Below are 20,779 nucleotides of genomic sequence, written 5' to 3'. Positions count from 1 at the left end.
ACATAATTACAAATCAACAATTTTGGTATTTTTCCGTTTACTTGTAGGCCTACCATGAAACCTTGCTTCATGCCAAATTTCATAATTCTAGGTCAATGGGAAGTATCCTACTGGTTTTGACGAGTGAGTCTGCGAATATAAAAAAAATGGTAGTGTTTGCTGATTGTCTTGACCTAGAAGCTTAATTTTTTACATTGCCTTGGCACTGTAGACCGTATTTCAACTTGTTACCTGTACTCGTGTCTGAGGGAACGGAGTCTTAACATTCTGACAGACAGAGAGACAGAGAACAAAGTGATCCCATAAAGGTTCCGTTTTTACTGTTTCTGGCAAGGTACCATAAAAACGAACAAACTGGTGTGTGGAAAGCTAAGAGTGATATGTGATAGACAAGTGAGGCAACACACTATTTATTTATGTGGAAAGAAAAACAGTTTTGCACAGTGCTGCTGAGAGACAGAGAGAAAGAGCTCCAAGTGAATGCAGTCGATCAGTCCCGGAGCAACAGTGTCCCACGCGGCGTCAGGGCCAGGTGAGAGGCAGCAGCGAGTGCATGAAGTCCATCCTGCTGCCGTAAACGTCCCGGGCGGCCGCCATGGTCGCGTCGATGACCAGGTAGTTGCGCTCGGCGTCGCTGCTGTACGGCTGCCACGTCACGCCGCCCACGGGCGTCGGCGTCGGGTTCCTGAGGTAGACACACGGCCAGACGTGTTACTGAATTATTGAGAGGGGTACCTCCACTGACAACAAGAACAACAGAAATTTTATGCCTGTGTTTAACATCCTTAATTACACTGTTGCAACTTGAAGCAAATCTGAAGACGGCTCCCACACATTTTATGCGCTAGAAAATATTCAAAATACTTCGAATGTATGTACGCTATTGGCCAACAAAAATTGCTACACCACGAAGATGACGTGCTACAGACGCGAAATTTAACCGACAGGAAGAAAATGCTGTGATATGCAGATGATTAGCTTGTTAGAGCATTCACACAAGGTTGGCGCCGGTGGCGACACCTACAACGTGCTAACATGAGGAAAGTTTCCAACCGATTTCTCATACACAAACAGCAGTTGACCGGCGTTGCTTGGTGAAAGGTTGTTGTGGTGCCTCGTGTAAGGAGGTGAAATGCGTACCATCACGTTTCCGACTTTGATAAAGATCGGACTGCAGCCTATCGCGATTGCGGTTTACCGTATCGCGACATTGCTGCTCGCGTTGGTCGAGATCCGATGACTGTTAGCAGAATATGGAACCGGTGGGTTCAGGAGGGTAATCATTTTTCCGGATGAATCTAGGTTCTGTTTACAGCATCATGAAGGTCGCATCCGTGTTTGGCGACATTGGAAGCGTGTATTCGTCATCGCCATACTGGCGTATCACCCGGCGTGGTAGTATGGGGTGCCATTGGTTACACGTCTCAGTTGCCTCTTGTTCGCATTGACGGCACTTTGAACAGTGGACGTTACATTTCAGATGTGTTACGACCCGTGTCTCTACCCTTCATTCTATCCCTGCGAAACCCTGCATCTCAGCAGGATAATGCACGATCGCATGTTGCAGGTCCTGTACGGGCCTTTCTGGATACAGAAAATGTTCGACTGCTGCCCTGGCCAACACATTCTCCAGATCTCTCACCAATTGAAAACGTCTAGCCAATGGTGGTCCAGCAACTGGCTCGTCACAATACGCCAGTCACTACTCCTAATGAACTGTGGTATCGTGTTGAAGCTGCATGGGCAGCTGTACCTGTATACGCCATCCAAGCTCTGTTGGACTCAATGCCCAGGCGTATCAAGGCTGTTATTATGGCCTGAGGTGGTTGTTCTGGGTACTGATTTCTCAGGACCTATGCACCCAAATTGCGTGAAAATGTAACACATGTCAGTTCTAGTATAATATATCTATCCAATGAATACCAGTTTATCATCTGCATTTCTTCTTGGTGTAGCAATTTCAATGGCCAGTAGTGTATAAACTCAGCCGTGCACTAGAACAGCGCCAGAGGCCCGACTGTATTAATGAAGCGCATATGAATGTGCTTCCAGTGCCTTTCTAGCGCACGGCTGTTTTTACAGATTGCACACGAGGTCCTGTTCTGTGATGCTATGCCTGTCATCATCTGAATGAGGTTGCTTTTTAGTACATTTTATTGGGTATTATACCTTCTTTGACAGTTGCTTTTTGGTAGAATATTTTTGATTTTTTAACATAAGCTGATGATGCCCTGTCTGGGCCAATAAAGTCGTTGTTAAGTTAATAAAGAACATTGTGCAGCGTATGGCTGTTTTTTTCGAAGTAATACTAATAATAAGGTTGCTGTATCATCACGCCAATATGGAAACAATAATTTTCATGATGATTTTTTAGTTGATATGGCCGAACTGGCGTTTTATATTGTGACTTTTTATGTGTACAGAAATGTCGCCTGCTGGAAGCGTAACTAATATGCAGATAAATAAGTTTTTGTTTGGTCAACAGTTTAGTCAAGAACTAACATCAATGTTTTTCATTTGTAAGTATGACATTCGGAAAGCGCCAGTGACCAGACAGGCAACAGCATCGCGATATCAGAACAATCTGCTGCATGGTAATCTTTCTGTTTCCTGTGGATAGTATGCAATGAATACGTCCCAGGATATGCCACTTGCTCTAGAAAGACATTCATCGAGAAAGGCTACCAGCCAAGCCCACAGCAAGTGCGGTGTTTGCAAAATTTCTGACTGTTTTGTACTTGCTTCGTTGCTGAAATATTTATTCATTTTGCGAAAAGTCTGTTTCGTTTAGATTAAGTAGCTCCGTGATATAGTGATAATGTGATTACTTTTCCTGCAAATTAGTTTTACGTTCCGAATTATCGTTTGTGAGTTACAATGAAATAGCGACAGGTCTGTTCGTCTCGGTTTCTGTGGAAATCAGCTTCTCTATGTCATCCAGTTTTCTACTCATCTGGAAAGGCCACCGTATACATGGTGTACCAGGAGGAAGGGGCAATATTCAGGGCTAAGGCAGGTGTGATCATTCGAAGCAAAAAACATTAGTAAACACGGGCTTGAAAAACAAACTCCTAAGGAGCTACGAGCACTGCTTCATCTTCGATACTGCGAAACAAACCTTTTCTACTGGCAGCTACGAGATAGTACGGACCAAAACGGCGATTTTGAAGTGTATACCTTAAGAGCTATGATCAATTGCTCATCTTCGCTACTGTGGAACATCTCTTCCGCTCAACCAGTATTCATAGCTCTGAAGGTATGGGTCTTAGAGACAATGTTTAACAAACAGTACTTTATGTTTCAACCCGTACTACCCCCACAAAATATGGAATGCAAAGAGCTTGGAATAGGAGAGATTTGTTTCCCAGCAACAAAATTGAAGAGGTGCTCATAGTTCTTAAGGCCTTTTAGAGCGCATGCTTACTAACTTTTCTTAATAAATTTCACTAAATAAATGAAATAAATAAAATCTTTAAACCAACAAAGAAAATAAAAAAATTTAAAGATAAAGGCAAAAAACTTTTTCAAGCTAACTTCTTTTGCTTAGAATGATCGTTCCTGTCATATCCGTAAAATGTAAATGTCATGTGACTAGGGCCTCCCGTCACGTAGACAGTTCGCCGGGTGCAAGTCTTTCGATTTGACGCCACGTCGGCGACGTACGCATCGATGGGGATGAAATAACGATAATTAAGACAACACAACACCTAGTCCCTGAACGGAGAAAATCTCCGACCCAGCCGGGAATCGAACATGGGACCTTAGGATTGACAGTCTGTCGCGCTGACAACTCATCTATGGGCGGCGGACGTCATCTCCGTTAATATTGGCGATTCTTTCTGGGATATCCTATGTACAGTGTATGCAGGGCGTAAAGGGTAAACTGCAGATACTTCTGTTGGTGACTGAGGACGGTGTTCTGGACAACCCATGAAATCAGCATTTACGTCTTTTGCAGACTGATAATTATACCTATTACAGGTCATATGTTTTCAGGTTGGGTAGGATGTTTTCAGGTTGGGTAGTACCTCCAAGTCCATGTGGCAACAGCAACCCACTAATGCTCATTTTCCTCTGGGGACAGGTCATATGTTTTTAGGTTGGGTAGTACCTCCAAGTCCATGTGGCAACAGCAACCCACTAATGCTCATTTTCCTTTGGGCAGCAGGTCAGTTGTTGAGATGTGGATGCATGGAAGCAAAATGGTTACTCTATACCGACAGGTGGAGTCCACTTAGTGGTGCAGATTACGAATGGGCAGAAAACATCAGGTTGTACAGTTTGTGATGTGTTTGAAGGAAGAGTGTTAAATACAGAGGAAAAAAGCAAGCAACACCCCGATGTGTGACAAATTTTGGAATGATGCGCTAGAATTCAGTTGCCATGTCATGTCTCTCCCAGCGCTGTTATCACGTCACGTAATTCCGCCTGTGTGTATCAGGCTGTGTGTGCCTAGAGCGTGCTTGCCTATTTATCGCATTTATTGCGTGAACTTTTCTGAGCCAAACTGTCACTATTGTGACTACAACCTGTCGTATCGTTTTGGCTAAGCTCAGTCTCCCATGTGGAAGGTCCCTCTGATGTGTTTATTTTTTGTTTATTTAATGCCTCATCTTGATATATGTTTTTATTAATATACTTGATGGTTTATAAATTTAACTTGGGTTATTGATGGCCTTCGTAAATAGCTTCTGAATTTCACTACTTGTCTGTCACTGTTTGCACGGGAAGTATTTACTGAGTAATTACCTGTAGCCGTTGCTTTTCTTAAATAAAGGAAGTGTTCTGTTTGCGACTGTCATTTAGTACTCTTAACAGTTCCGATTTTTTATTTTTTTAGGGAGCGATAGATTCCTTTACTGGCATACCACTGTTGCATGACTATGTGTACCTTCCCCCTTGTTTTTAAAATTGTATTTTATGTGTATTTTAGAGGTAGATAATCTGAGTGGCTGGGGCGGGCTGTTGTGAAGTGTCCCAATTCGCAGTGACGTAAGAGCCGATGTTGTTTAGGCACGACCACTTCCGGAGCTACTACGGCAATTTAATGCCCGAATGTACATTTACTGTTTTCAAAATTTAATGCCTTATTTGAAGTATTTAATAATAATTCCTGTTTGGTGAGTTTTGCCCCTTCCCAAAATGAACTTGTCTATTAGTCAGCCTTTTGCGCAGTTCTTGAGATTTTCTGTTCAATTTAAGTTTTAACTGGCTGCTCCTATACTCTTATTGCTTCTTAATCAAACTGCTGTTATCTCTAGCATAAAAAAGTAATTATTGTCTTGAATTTTATGCGTATCTGTGTTTCAATGAAAGATGTATTTTGAAATAATTGGCTAATCAGTATTCTTGTAATGAATGACGTTCAATCCCCAATCACCCAGTCCATCCTCGTTCAAACTTAGTGAGTGCGCAGTGGCACACATCAGCCCTCCCTCAATTCTTTAATGAAATGGGGATAACAGTAGACTGTCCCAACTCCCGATTTTTAAAAAAGGGAAGGATCGCACTGACTCAGTTATTTATCGTAGTATTAGCCGGACAAACTACGCAGGAAGAAGACGGGAACATAAGGTCAACCAGCGACTAGTGTGGGTTCTTGAAACCAGATCACTACTCAGTCGCTCCCAGTGTGGTTTCAGGAGGAATCAATAGCCTGACCCTGCTACAGCGGCAATTCAAGAAGCTCTCCTCCGTAAGCAACAGCTCTTCGGTGTATTCTTTGATTCGGAAAAGACCTACGATGCTCCTGAAGGCAATATTTTGTTGCAATTGTACGAATGGTGTCTCCAACATACATAAAGTATTATCTGTCAGAAAGGTATTTTCGGTACGTGGTCGGAAATGTCCTGTCAGACCGGTATAAGTAGGAGAACGACGTCCTTCAAGGAAGTGCTTTAAGTGCAACAGCGTTCGCCATTGGCGTTAACGTATTACATCCAGGCATCCTGTGCAATGTTCCTTTTTTGTAGACGACTCTCCATATTCTGTGCCCCTTAAAACCTTGCAACTGCTCCACGGCAACTGAGTTTGTTAATCCCGCGGCTCGAGATATGATCTTTAATATTAGGTTTCAAATTCTCTTTGGGGAAACCTATGTATGTTTTTAATCGCTCCCGCACACTTTTTAAATCGTCTGTTTTAGATCTGGGTTACTATTCTCAGTTTTAGGGAAGTGAGAGGCTAAGGTGGTTGCCACACCTTAAAGAACTGAAGAGAAGATGCCTCAAAGCTATGAACATCCTTATATGTGTTAGCCGACAGGGCACGTTTTCTCCAACTCTATAAAGCCTTCATACGACCCTGCCAGGAATGTGGACGCCACGTTGTTGGATATGGAAGGTCTTTGTACCTCAAAATTTTGGAATACCTGTGCACCAGATTAACTAGATATTACACCGGTACTTGGATTTTGTTAGTGTTTATATGGATGGATCTAAGCAGGGGGATTTTATCTCTTCTTCTGGTGCAGATCGTATACCAGTCAGGTTCCTTTCAGAGTATGCGGACACAATAGCACCTTTTTTTGGCAATCATATACAACCGCTCACTTGACGAAAGGTCTGCTCCTAAAGACTGGAAAGTAGCAATGATCACACCAATATCCAAGGAAGGAAATAGGAGTAACCTATTGAATTACAGACCCATATCACTGACCTTAATTTGCAGTAGGATTTTGGACCATACAATGTACTAGAACATTATGAATCACCTTGAAGAAAATGACTTATTGATACACAACCAACAAGGATTCAGAAAATATCGTTCTTGTGCAACACGGCTAGCTCTTTATTCCCATGAAGTAATTAGTGCTGTCGACAAGGGATCTCAGATAGATTCCATATTCCTGGATTTCCAGAAGGCTTTTGATACAGTTCCTCACAAGCGACTATTAAATTGCGTGCATATGGAGTATCGTCTCAGTGTGTGACTGGATTCGTGATTTCCTCTCAGAGAGGTCACAATTCGTAGTGATAGACGGTAAATCATCGAGTAGAACAGATCTGGCGTTCTGCAAGGTAGCGTCATAGGACCTCTGCTGTTCCTGGTTTACATAAATGATGTAGGTGATAATCTGAGCAGCCCCCTTAGATTGGTTGCAGATGACGCTGTAATTTACCGTCTAGTAAAATCATCAGACGATCAATTCCAATTACAAAATGATCTCGAGAGAAATTTCTGTATAGAGCGAAAAGTGGCAGTTGGCACTGAACAAAGAAAAGTGCGTGGTCATCCACATGGGTACTAAAAGAAATCCGATATCCGGCCGAGGTGGAGGAGCGGTTCTAGGTGCTTCAGTGCGGAACAGCGCGTCTACTACGGTCGTAGGTTCGAATCCTGCCTCGGGGTGGCTGTGTGTGATGTCCTTAGGTTAGTTAGATTTAACTAGTTCTAAGTTCTAGGGGACTGATGACCTCAGATGTTAAGTCCCATAGTGCTCAGAGCCATTTGAACCATTTTTTGAAATCTGATAAATTTGGGGTATATGATAAAACGAGCTGTCAATTCGACTAAATACCTATGAATTACAATTAAGAGCAAGTTAAATTGGAAAGACAACACACATAATATTGTGGGGAAGGTGAAACTAAGATTGCGCTTTGTTGGCAGAACACTTAGAAGATGAGACAAACCCACTAAAGAGACTGCCTACATTACACTTGTCCGTCCTCTGGTGGAATATTGCTGCGCGGTATGGGATCCTTGCCAGGTATAATTGACGGAGGACATCAAAAAATGCAAAAAAGGGCAGCTCGTTTCGTGTTATCGAGCAATAGGGGTGAGAGTGTCACTGATATGATACGCGAGTAGAGGTGGCAGTAACTGAAACAAAAGCGGTTTTCTGTGCGGCGAGATCAATTTACGAAATTTCAATCACCAACTTTCTCTTCCGAATGCGAAAATATTTTGTTGACACCCACCTACGTAGGGAGAAATGATCACCATAATAAAATAAATCAGAGCTCGAACGGAAAGATTTAGGTGTTCTTTTTTCCCGAGCGCCATTCGAGAGTGAAATGGTAGAGAAGTAGTATGAAAATGGTTCGATGAACAATCTGCCAGGCACTTAAGTGTGAATTGCAGAGAAACCATCTAGATGTAGATGTAGATGTTGGTCTTGTTCTGTGACTTTGTAATCAGGATATGGCCCCCAGAGCAGTCTTCAGTTTATTATGCGGAATTGTTTGCTGTCCTGAGGGCACTGGTGCAAATGAGATATCTGCGTGGCAAGAAGTTCTTCATCTACTCCGATTACCAAAGTGCCCTTCTTGCTATTGGTGAGATGTATCCAGCGGATGGAATGGTGCAGTAATTGCAGGACGCCCTCCTCCTCTTACAAAGGCAGGAAAAAGAAATAATGTTTTGCTGGGTTCCAGGGCACACAGGGACCTGGAGAAATGAACTCCCTGACGCGGATGCCAAGGAGGCTTGCTCCCTTCCTCCTCCTGCTCGGTGTTCGGCCCCCCTGCAGGAGGTTACCGTACATGTGACCCAGAAGACGATGCGTTGGTGGGAGGCTCAGTGGCTGGCAATGTGGAGCAATAAGCTGCGGTCACCGAAACCTTCAGTGCGGTTGTGGCGTACCTCCACCCGACCACGATGTGTTGAAGAAGCAGCTCTTACAATGCTCAGAGTGGGGCACTGCCCACTGCTTCCTCTCACGTCGCGAGCATCCTCCACTTCAGTGGGGCGTAGCTGTCAATACGACATATTTCAAATGAATGTTTTATATGCTGATGGCCTGAGGACGTCTCCCATGCGCTCACCCCTCTGTTTTAACTGACACTGGGGCGAGTATGGTTCATGTTTTAAGATTTCGTGTCATTTCCAGATTTCTTCACAGAATAAAGCGCGTTGGATTTCGATGTGTCACTGAGTGGCTCGTCCACAAATTATTTTGAAATCACTGTCACTGTCATCTGTTCCCTTTTTAAACATGTTTGTGCTGGTTGGCTCTGAGCACTATGGGACTTAACTGCTGTGGTCATGAGTCCCCTAGAACTTAGAACTACTTAAACCTAACTAACCTAAGGACATCACACACATCCATGCACGAGGCAGGATTCGAACCTGCGACCGTAGCAGTCGCGCAGTTCCAGACTGTAGCGCCTAGAACCGCTCAGCCACTCCGGCCGTCGTTTGTGCTGGTATTATATACTGTAGTTAATTTTATATAGTTCTTCTGCTGTATTTTTTCTGACCTACATTGTTGCTCTTTTATGAATCTCACCATCTCAGGGCGGTCTTTTCAGTCCTTGTGTGTGCATACAATTTGATTTTCCAGTGTACTGTTACTGTTGAATAGATTTTTGCCACAATCGCGTAAATGTGGTGCAAATATGGGAACTGATGACCTTGCTGTTCAGCGCCCTAACTTACAATTCCTCATATATATCCATCCATGTTACAAAACTGGGTATATGTACATATGTATGTATGTGTGTTCCACGTCTCATCCTAAAGCAGTGGACCGATTTCAGTCAACTTGATACACATGTCACTTACTGTATGGAAGGAAATACTGTGGGGGTAAGAACCGACGAATACTCTCTTTCAAATTCTAAGGTGGCAGGGGTAAAACACAGGGAGTGAAAGGCTATTTACAATTTGTACAGAAACCAGATAGCAGTTATAAGAGTCGAGGGGCATGAAAGGGAAGCAGCAGTTGGGAAGGGAGTGAGACAGGGTTGTAGCCTCTCCCAGATGTTATTCAATCTGTATATTGAGCAAGCAGTAAAGGAAACAAAAGAAAAATTCGGAGTAGGTATTAAAATCCATGGAGAATAAATAAAAACGTTGAGGTTCGCCGATGACATTGTAATTCTTTCAGAGACAGCAAAGGACTTAGAAGAGCAGCTGAACGGAATGGACAGTGTCTTGAAAGGAGGATATAAGATGAACATCAACAAAAGCAAAACGAGGATACTGGAATGTAGTCGAATTAAGTTGGGTGATGCTGATGGAATTAGATTAGGAAATGAGACACTTAAAGCACTAAAAGAGTTTTGCTATTTGAGGAGCAAAATAACTGATGATGGTCGAAGTAGAGAGGATATAAAATGTAGACTGGCAATGGGAAAGAAAGCGTTTCTGAAGAAGAGAAATTTGTTGACATCGAGTATAGATTTAAGTATCAGGAAGTAGTTTCTGAAAGTTTTTGTATGGAGTGTAGCCATGTATGGAAGTGAAACATGGACAATAAATAGTTTGGACAAGAAGAGAATAGAAGCTTTCGAAATGTGGTGCTACAGCAGAATGCGGAAGATTAGATGGGTAGATCACGTAACTAATGAGGAGGTATTGAACAGAATTGAGGAGAAGAGGAGTTTGTGGCACAGCTTGACAAGAAGGTAGGACATGTTCTGAGGCATCAAGGGATCGCAAATTTAGCATTTGAGGGCAGCGTGGATGGTAAAAATCGTAGAGGATGACCAAGAGATGAATACACTAAGCAGATTCAGAAGGATGTAGGTGGCGGTAAGTACTGGGAGATGAAGAAGCTTGCTCAGGATAGAGTAGCATGGAAAGCTGCATCAAACCAGTCTCAGGACTGAAGATCACAACAACAATAAGAATCAGCAACTTCCTTCTGTTCATGTGGGGGTGATAATTTGAAAAGAGGAGGAGATGGACACAGATAGGGGAGAGGAAGAGAGCGGCAGAGGCAGGAGAAGGTGACAATGGACAGAGAAAGGGAAGAGGAAGAGGTGGATAGGAGACGATGGAGGAGAATATATGGACAGAGAGGGGAGAGGAGCTGGGCAAAGAGAGAGGGGAGGAGGAGAGGGACAGAGGGGGAAGGAACAGATGAACGAAGAGGAGAGGAGCAGGCGGCCAGAGAAAGGAAACAGCAGGAAACTGGATGGAAAGAAGAAGAAGGAGTAGATGGACATAGTGGTAGAGGGGATGGGCTTACAAGGGAGTAGGACATGGACAGATAGGGCAGAAGCAGATGGTCAAAAGGAGTAGGAGCAGACAGGCAGACGGAGGGGCAGGAGGAAATGGACAGAGAGAGAAGGTGATGGAATCGACAAGGGCGAAACATGGAGGAGGTGGACAGAAAGAGGGAATGGAGGATATGGATAGTGGGGGATGAAGAGGGGGATGGACAGAGAGGGGGGAAGCAGGTCATAGACAGAGAGGAGGGGGTGGAGCATGAGATGGACTAACAGAAGATTAGAAGAACTGAACCACTGGGCCAGTTTCAACCCAACTTCGTACACATATCATTTACTGTCTGAAAAGAATCACTGTGGGGTACAGAACGATCCATCCGCCAAAGGGGTGAGGGTGGGGGATTAAAGGGCAATGTAGGCCACGACGCGAGATACCCATGCACTAGTGACCCAATATCTGAGAATGAGAGCATTTAGAAACTTCCAACTTTACATATAATTTCATATGTTTACGTAACTTTTCTCGCTAATGATCCCCACCAAAAGACAAAAGGAAAAAAGTTAATCACTTACTACATTTTCGCTATTCATGCAGTAAAACTCCAAATGAAGCACGGCGTCTTCATTTATTGCTCCTTTACTGCAAACTGTATTCGTGGCATATTTTCTAGACAGGATTAACATGTATCATTGAATGTACCAGAAAAATAACATCATTGTACGACACTTAGTTCAGGAGATATGACATCAGAAACACTCAGATGCGTGAAAGGTTACTGCATCTAACAATATGTTTAAATTTATTACTTCCTTGCTACTACTTCTATTTGCAACACTTCTGGCAGACAATAACCACATCTGCCGCTGAATCTAACTACAAAAATACGAGAAGCGTTCAATAAGTAATGCATCACTTTTTACTCGGCCAATCACGGTTGAAAAATGCAGAATTTGTTGTGTGACATCGTGGAATATTCACGTTTCTGCGCCTACAGTTTCATGAAGTTCCGATGGATGGTGGGTCGTGATATGCAGCCTTCAAAATGGCGTCTAGTGTCTGTAACGAATGCGTGTTCCAGGCAGAGACTGTCATAGAGTTCTTTTGGCTTTTGCTGACGTCAGTATCAGTGCTACCTTGTCTATGATGTAATTCTACAGTTGAGACATTTGTACACGTTATATTTTGCTGACTGCAGTATCCAGGCACAAGGAGCCCTATTCCCTCGTGCATCGCTCTCTACCAACCTGCATGAAGGAGCTTGTAGCCCACGTTTCGAGCGCCCGTGCTTCTACTCGTCTCATTCTTCCATGCCCGTGATGCCACGATACTATAAGTAACATGTACTAAGTGTTGCATATGTTATAACTGTTTAAAAATGCTTGTCCACGAAAGAAGCGAGTAAGTATTGATCTTCTTATAATTGCCATTACGTTTTGCTACTATAATGGCAGCAGAAGGTTTCAGATTTTTTTTAAAAATATCTATGCACAGCATTCTCTCGCTGCATTTTCGTCTTAAGAATGAAATCGACTGACTAAGACGTCGATTGTAAGTATTTTTAAAAAGTTCGACATTCTTATATTGCATTGACAAGCAATCAATTTCCTATATAAAATTAAATTTTTTTGTTCACAGTATGATGCGATGGGAGTGCTGATGATGAAGATATTGAAGCTACTTGCTGCTCTCTCTGTGTTATTCTAGAAACTGTGATGAGAAAAGCGTCAGCGTGTCACCGCTAGCTCTGATGTGCTTATCAGGCACACTACGTTAAAGCCCTAACCATACAAGCACAGACATACATAAGATAATAATAATAATGTTAGTAGAGGTAGTGAAAATATATTTACATCGAGTGGTATGTAGTTCACTCACTTGTGATAGAAGTGCCGGTGGTGATGAATAGAGAAAAAAGGCAAGTAACTTTAGAAAACAAGGCTAGGGGAAGTCGTTGCAGCAGCAGCCTCCTGATGTGAACATGATGCCGTTCGATCAAACCTACTTTTTGAACACCAGTGGGTGTAAGTGTGTCACTGTCGGTATGAAATCGAACAGGAGTTCTACCCAGCGGTAGTATTTGAAAACCCTCGATTTAGTGACATCAGAATAATATTATCCATAAATGAATGACATCGATTATGGATTTGTCGATACAGATTTCGGCCTTATTCCAGCGAAACGTTTACTCTCTCTTGACTATATTGTAATCTCTGTAGAAGGCTCCCCCTGTACAGTTACAAAACAACAGAGAATGCATTCATCTTTTAAGAATTTAATGAATCCCAGATATGCAATACAAGGTAGCAGTTGTATGTCCGATTCTTTGATACACTGTAGAGTAATCTACTGGAGTTAGAGCGTCAAAGTATATATCCACCAGAAGAAACCATAGCTCAACTCTACAATGCATTCTGTGCATCGATGTAGGTGGAAGAGTATGATCCAACATTACCAGATGTGAACACTGAAGTACAATCTCATTTAAGATCTTTATATACCTAGCTGTATGCGTTTATACCATCCCTTGCATTTAATGTAAACGAACAGTTACCACTGTGACCGAGTAGATGAAACAACCTCACAACAAGGGTATTGTAGTAGCGACTGATCCTGCATTGATGAAGTTGGAAACCAGAAGAACAAGACGAATGGATCATTACTTCCTGATATTACACTTGATTTGGTTATTGGGCATTCGAGCTGTGGGAAAACAAAACTTGTTCTACCAGTGCTAACATATCCTAAGGGAATCTGCTTCGAGCAAGTATATTTTTTTTTCGAACACTCGGTTTCAGTCAGATATTGCAGGAGATTTTGCACAGCACTGGGGTAGTAACATACCAAAAGCAGTGATATTCTACCACCTGAAAAAGTAAAGCCAAACAGTGTTTCGTGATTGAAGATGTCGCAGTGCACAATCAGGATGAGATCCGAAGATATTTCTGCATAGGTCGCCATTCGAAAATCAATCTATTTTATTTGAGCCGGGCATAGTCAAGGATCCTGAAGCAGTTGGTTCAGGATAATGCGAACCTTATTATCGCTTTCTAGCAGAACAGTCTGGATTTAAACCATGTTTACCAGGTACATTTAGGAACTGACATGTCACTCAATGAATTCGTTGCAGTACATGGGGATTGCTGGAATAACTTGCAGTATGGCTTTTTGGTTATACATAAAACTAAGAAATTGGATCAGGGTCGATATAGACAAATCTTCAATGAGACTCTGCATCAAAAGCATTGTATCAGGATAAAACTATATCCATATACTGTAGACTACGGGAAGATTTGCAGTTTTGTCGCACAGACCTCCAGAGAGTGTAAAGCACATGCATCTGTTTGACGCAAAAAGGGAGGCACTTCAGAAGCGAAAAGTCTTGTCGAGTCAGTGCTCTAAATGCTTGGAATGCTAGAATAATGCAATGTGAACTATGTGTCAATGAAGAAATTCCAGAATTCAACACAAAACTAACTGATATGCATGGATGTATCAAGGCGATAGCTCAGGCACTTGACTCCCGTCATCACCAGTAGTCTCAAAGTATATATAAATTGTAAACTGTCTCAAAAAAAAGCTTCATATACGGCAGCATGTCGTCAACAATGTTTAAAGTTATTGAGGTGTGGAAGGCTATTCAACGGAATATACTAAGGGGAGTTGCAATGAGATCAACATCTATCAGAAATGTTTAAGTCAGTAACCTACAGTTTGAAGGGACTGCTACAGCCTACTGATGGAGGTAGAAAAGCAGAACAAGTAGAAGAAGGAGATGATAGAGCAAATGACATAATCAGTCGTATCAGTAATGTTCAATTAGAACATACGGTGTTAGCAGGATGAAACCATATGTGCTAGGTAAGCACCAATACTTCTAGTCAAGAATGCAATATGGGCTGTGGATGAAGAATTTCAAAGAATGTGTAGTTTATTAGAGCTAATATACTTTAAAAAATCTTAGTATAAAAAAGTATACCCTGAAGGATACGAAAGCATACTGAAAGCGTATGGTCAAATATTATACATGATCGATGCACATATAACCCCGAAAGGATGAATGACAGCCTCAGTGGATGATAAATACAAAAGTACAATTAAAACATGAAACCAATAGTAGCAGCTGCACGTAAAGTGGGTGAAGGTAAGACTGGACAATAAATACGGGGTGGTCCATTGATCGTGACCGGGCCAAATATCTCACGAAATAAGCGTCAAACGAAAACACTACAAAGAACGAAACTTGTCTAGCTTGAAGGGGGAAACCAGATGGCGCTATGGTTGGCCCGCTAGATGGCAAAGCCGTAGGTCAAACGGATATCAACTGCGTTTTTTTATTTAGGAACCCCCATTTTTATTGCATTTTCGTGTAATACGTAGAGAAATATGAATTCTTAGGTTGGACCACTTTTTTCGCTTTGTGGTAGACAGCGCTATAATAGTCACAAACATAACTCACAATTTTAGAGGAGCAGTTGGAAACAGGTAGGTTTCTTAAAACACAGAACGTAGGTACGTTCGAACATTTTATTTCGGTTGTTCCAATGTGATACATGTACCTTTGTGAACTTATCATTTCTGAGAACGCATGCTGTTACAGCGGGATTACCTGTAAATACCACATAAATGCAATAAATGCTCAAAATTATGTCCGCCAACCTCAGTGCATTTGGCAATACGTGTAACGACATTCCTCTCAACAGCGAGTAGTTCGCCTTTCGTAATGTTCGGACATGCATTGACAATGCGCTGACGCATGTTGTCAGGCGTTGTCGGTGTATCACGATAGCAAATATCCATCAACTTCCTCCACAGAAAGAAATCCAGGGACGACAGATCCGGTGAACGTGCGGGCGGTGCTTCGACGACCAATCCACCTGTCATGAAATATGCTATTCAATAGCGTTTCAACTGCACGTGAGCTATGTGCTGGACATCCATCATGTTGGAAGTACATCGCCATTCTGTCATGCAGTGAAACATCTTGTAGTAACATCGGTAGAACATTACGTAGGAAATCAGCATACATTGCACCATTTAGATTGCCATCGATAAAATGGGGGCCAATTCCTCCCATAATGCCCCACCATACATTAACCCGACAAGGTCACTGATGTTCCACTTGTCGCAGCCATCGTGGATTTTCCGTTGCCCAATAGTGCATATTATGCCGTATTACGTTACCGCTGTTAGTGAATGACGCTTGGTCGCTAAATAGAACGCGTGCAAAAAATCTGTCATCGTCCCATTATTTGTCTTGTGCCCAGTGGCAGAACTGTACACGATGTTCAAAGTCGTCGCCATGTGCATAGAAATATGGTACGGTTGCAATCGATGTTGATGTACATTCTCAACACCGACGTTTCTCAGATTCCCGATTCTCGTGCATTTTGTGTGCTACTGATGTGCGGATTAGCCGCGACAGCAGCTAAAACACCTACTTGGGCATCATCATTTGTTGCAGGTCGTGGTTGACGTTTCACATGTGGCTGATCATTTCCTGTTTCCTTAAACAACGTAACTATCCGGCGAACGGTCCAGACGATGTCGTCCAGGATACAGAGCAACATACATAGCACACGCCCGTTGGGCATTTTGATCACAATAGCCATACAACAACACGATATCGACCTTTTCCGCAATTGGTAAACGGTCCATTTTAACACGGGTAACGTATCACGAAGCAAATACCGTCCGCACTGGCGGAATGTTACGTGATACCACGTGCTTATACGTTTGTGACTATTACAGCGCCGTCTATCACAAAGCGAAAAAAGCGTTCCAACTAAAACATTCATACAGTCCTGGAAATGGAAAAAAGAACACATTGACACCGGTGTGTCAGACCCACCATACTTGCTCCGGACACTGCGAGAGGGCTGTACAAGCAATGATCACACGCACGGCACAGCGGACACACCAGGAACCGCGGTGTTGGCCGTCGAATGGCTCTAGCTGCGCAGCATTTGTGCACCGCCGCCGTCAGTGTCAGCCAGTTTGCCGTGGCATACGGAGCTCCATCGCAGTCTTTAACACTGGTAGCATGCCGCGACAGCGTGGACGTGAACCGTATGTGCAGTTGACGGACTTTGAGCGAGGGCGTATAGTGGGCATGCGGGAGGCCGGGTGGACGTACCGCCGAATTGCTCAACACGTGGGGCGTGAGGTCTCCACAGTACATCGATGTTGTCGCCAGTGGTCGGCGGAAGGTGCACGTGCCCGTCGACCTGGGACCGGACCGCAGCGACGCACGGATGCACGCCAAGACCGTAGGATCCTACGCAGAGCCGTAGGGGACCGCACCGCCACTTCCCAGCAAATTAGGGACACTGTTGCTCCTGGGGTATCGGCGAGGACCATTCGCAACCGTCTCCATGAAGCTGGGCTACGGTCCCGCACACCGTTAGGCCGTCTTCCGCTCACGCCCCAACATCGTGCAGCCCGCCTCCAGTGGTGTCGCGACAGGCGTGAATGGAGGGACGAATGGAGACGTGTCGTCTTCAGCGATGAGAGTCGCTTCTGCCTTGGTGCCAATGATGGTCGTATGCGTGTTTGGCGCCGTGCAGGTGAGCGCCACAATCAGGACTGCATACGACCGAGGCACACAGGGCCAACACCCGGCATCATGGTGTGGGGAGCGATCTCCTACACTGGCCGTACACCACTGGTGATCGTCGAGGGGACACTGAATAGTGCACGGTACATCCAAACCGTCATCGAACCCATCGTTCTACCATTCCTAGACCGGCAAGGGAACTTGCTGTTCCAACAGGACAATGCATGTCCGCATGTATCCCGTGCCACCCAACGTGCTCTAGAAGGTGTAAGTCAACTACCCTGGCCAGCAAGATCTCCGGATCTGTCCCCCATTGAGCATGTTTGGGACTGGATGAAGCGTCGTCTCACGCGGTCTGCACGTCCAGCACGAACGCTGGTCCAACTGAGGCGCCAGGTGGAAATGGCATGGCAAGCCGTTCCACAGGACTACATCCAGCATCTCTACGATCGTCTCCATGGGAGAATAGCAGCCTGCATTGCTGCGAAAGGTGGATATACACTGTACTAGTGCCGACATTGTGCATGCTCTGATGCCTGTGTCTATGTGCCTGTGGTTCTGTCAGTGTGATCATGTGATGTATCTGACCCTGGGAATCTGTCAATAAAGTTTCCCCTTCCTGGGACAATGAATTCACGGTGTTCTTATTTCAATTTCCAGGAGTGTATTTCTTTACGCACTACACGAATATGTAATAAAAATGGGGGTTCCCATTTTAAAAAATCGCAGTTGATATCTGTTTGACCTATGACAGCGCCATCTAGCGGGCCAACCATAGCGCTATCTGGTTTCCCCCTTCAAGCTAGATGAGTTTCGTTCTCTGTAGTTTTTTTGTTTGATGCTTATTTCGTGAGATATTTGGCCCCGTCATTATCAATGGACCAACCTGTATATATATCATCTGAATGAAATCACAGACTCATTATGACTAATATATGAGTTGAATAAAATCATAGACTGATAGGCTGATTACACCTGCTTACCTCATGAGCTGTCACTGGTAATACAGGTGACACAAAAGAAATATTATCAATGATACCTGATCTCCAAGAAAGACACATCACTGCATACGAGGACTGGATGATTTATGGCAGGCTGAACTCATAGATATGCGAGATTACTCACAATCGAATAACGGTTTCAAGTACATTCTAATGGTCATAGATACATATTCCAAATGTGCTTTGGTCCTGCCTGTGAAAGTAAAGATGAGGAAGTATGTTTCAGTGGTTTTTGAACGAATGGCGCAGACTGGAATGAATCGCAGCCACAACAATCTTCGGGCCAACCATGGAGGTGAATTTTACAGCAGGAATTTGAATGCAGTATTGAAACGATATGGGATAAACAATCTGTCAGGAAGTTTCATTGTTTTTTTATTTCTAAATACTTACAAAATCAGCTATATTGAACTTCTGCTTTCGCGGAGTCACCATTTTCATTTGGTTGTATTCTGTATTTAGAAATCCATTATCATGGACATCAATAGGTCTCTTCTTAATTGTGTAGCGAGTAGTGTGATTACAGGCTTCAGTGATTTGTGGTAGGTTGCTTAGCAATTTGTACATTCTGTGAAAATTAAATCGTTTCTACATCCAGTTTTTGATCATATTGTTCAACTGTTCGACAATACTTGCTTTCGAATGGGAGAATGTTGTTTCATTCATTATAAAAAACAATGTTTGAGAAGTCCTATTGAACTGGTCAACAGAGATATTTATAGTTTTAAAGGTGCAGCGCACAGATCCAAGGACAGTGATGGTGAAGAAACCGGTGGGAGTTTTTTACATAGTGGAGTTACAGAAAAACTCTTAACCGAATGTGGTCCTCAGTGAGAAGATCATAAGACATTGAATGCAAGGTTCTCATGAAATGGCCCAGCTTCTCATCAAAGCACACAAAGCACAACAGTTGCGGGAACACTCGCAATTTGCTATATAATAGGAAACGCAAACCTCAAACTATACAGTAGTTTGACATGAATGCTGGGAAACATATCAACGGAGGTTGAGGAATGTCATGCACAACGTATGCAAGAACGACCACTTTATTACACTACATGTAAAGATCGTCATGTTTTAGGCAAAGATCTAGCTGATAATGCTAGACAGATACGTCGAAGAAAAACACTGGTATAGAACTACACATTGCTGCATTTGTGGTTGATACGGCAATGCATGCCAAACTTAAACTGGGTGCTGGAATAACGTTGAAGCAAATAATGAATGCAACTCGTCGCACACTAAAGAAGAAGAAAAACCTATGGGATGTTTAAAAAAGTTCACCGAATTAGTGGTGACAGAGGTGAAAGGTGCACTGTGCCAGAAAGGAGGAAAGAAAAGATGTTCTTAAACGGCAATGGTTCTGGCAAGAAGCTAAATGGCATAATATGGCCAAGTAGGCAATTGCTATCGTTAAAGGCCTATACAGGGTGGCGAAGAAGTCAGTGGACGCTGGGCTCTGATTTAAATAAAAGATTGAATATATGTTTCACTACAAATACACTTCTGGAAATGGAAAAAAGAACACATTGACACCGGTGTGTCAGACCCACCATACTTGCTCCGGACACTGCGAGAGGGCTGTACAAGCAATGATCACACGCACGGCACAGCGGACACACCAGGAACCGCGGTGTTGGCCGTCGAATGGCGCTAGCTGCGCAGCATTTGTGCACCGCCGCCGTCAGTGTCAGCCAGTTTGCCGTGGCATACGGAGCTCCATAGCAGTCTTTAACACTGTTAGCATGCCGCGACAGCGTGGACGTGAACCGTATGTGCAGTTGACGGACTTTGAGCGAGGGCGTATAGTAGGCATGCGGGAGGCCGGGTGGACGTACCGCCGAATTGCTCAACACGTGGGGCGTGAGGTCTCCACAGTACATCGATGTTGTCGCCAGTGGTCGGCGGAAGGTGCACGTGCCCGTCGACCTGGGACCGGACCGCAGCGACGCACGGATGCACGCCAAGACCGTAGGATCCTACGCAGTGCCGTAGGGGACCGCACCGCCACTTCCCAGCAAATTAGGGTCACTGTTGCTCCTGGGGTATCGGCGAGGACCATTCGCAACCGTCTCCATGAAGCTGGGCTACGGTCCCGCACACCGTTAGGCCGTCTTCCGCTCACGCCCCAACATCGTGCAGCCCGCCTCCAGTGGTGTCGCGACAGGCGTGAATGGAGGGACGAATGGAGACGTGTCGTCTTCAGCGATGAGAGTCGCTTCTGCCTTGGTGCCAATGATGGTCGTATGCGTGTTTGGCGCCGTGCAGGTGAGCGCCACAATCAGGACTGCATACGACCGAGGCACACAGGGCCAACACCCGGCAT

At 43.9% G+C, this 20,779-nt stretch overlaps 1 protein-coding gene across 1 annotated transcript in view; it reads right to left on the bottom strand.

Annotated features, from left to right (window-relative positions):
- Positions 1 to 463: 463 nt before the first annotated feature.
- LOC126198854 (cholinesterase 1-like) overlaps positions 464 to 20,779 on the bottom strand; it is a 178,623-nt gene continuing 158,307 nt past the window's right edge. Inside the window, exon 11 of the mRNA XM_049935442.1 lies at positions 464 to 685. Within this exon, the coding sequence (XP_049791399.1) occupies positions 523 to 685 (163 nt within the window). The 3' untranslated portion in view covers positions 464 to 522. The remainder of the gene's footprint in view (positions 686 to 20,779) is intronic.

Source organism: Schistocerca nitens, chromosome 8 (assembly GCF_023898315.1).
Source record: "Schistocerca nitens isolate TAMUIC-IGC-003100 chromosome 8, iqSchNite1.1, whole genome shotgun sequence".
NCBI classification, from domain to species: Eukaryota; Metazoa; Arthropoda; class Insecta; order Orthoptera; family Acrididae; genus Schistocerca; species Schistocerca nitens.
This window is presented reverse-complemented; position numbering and strand designations above follow the sequence as displayed.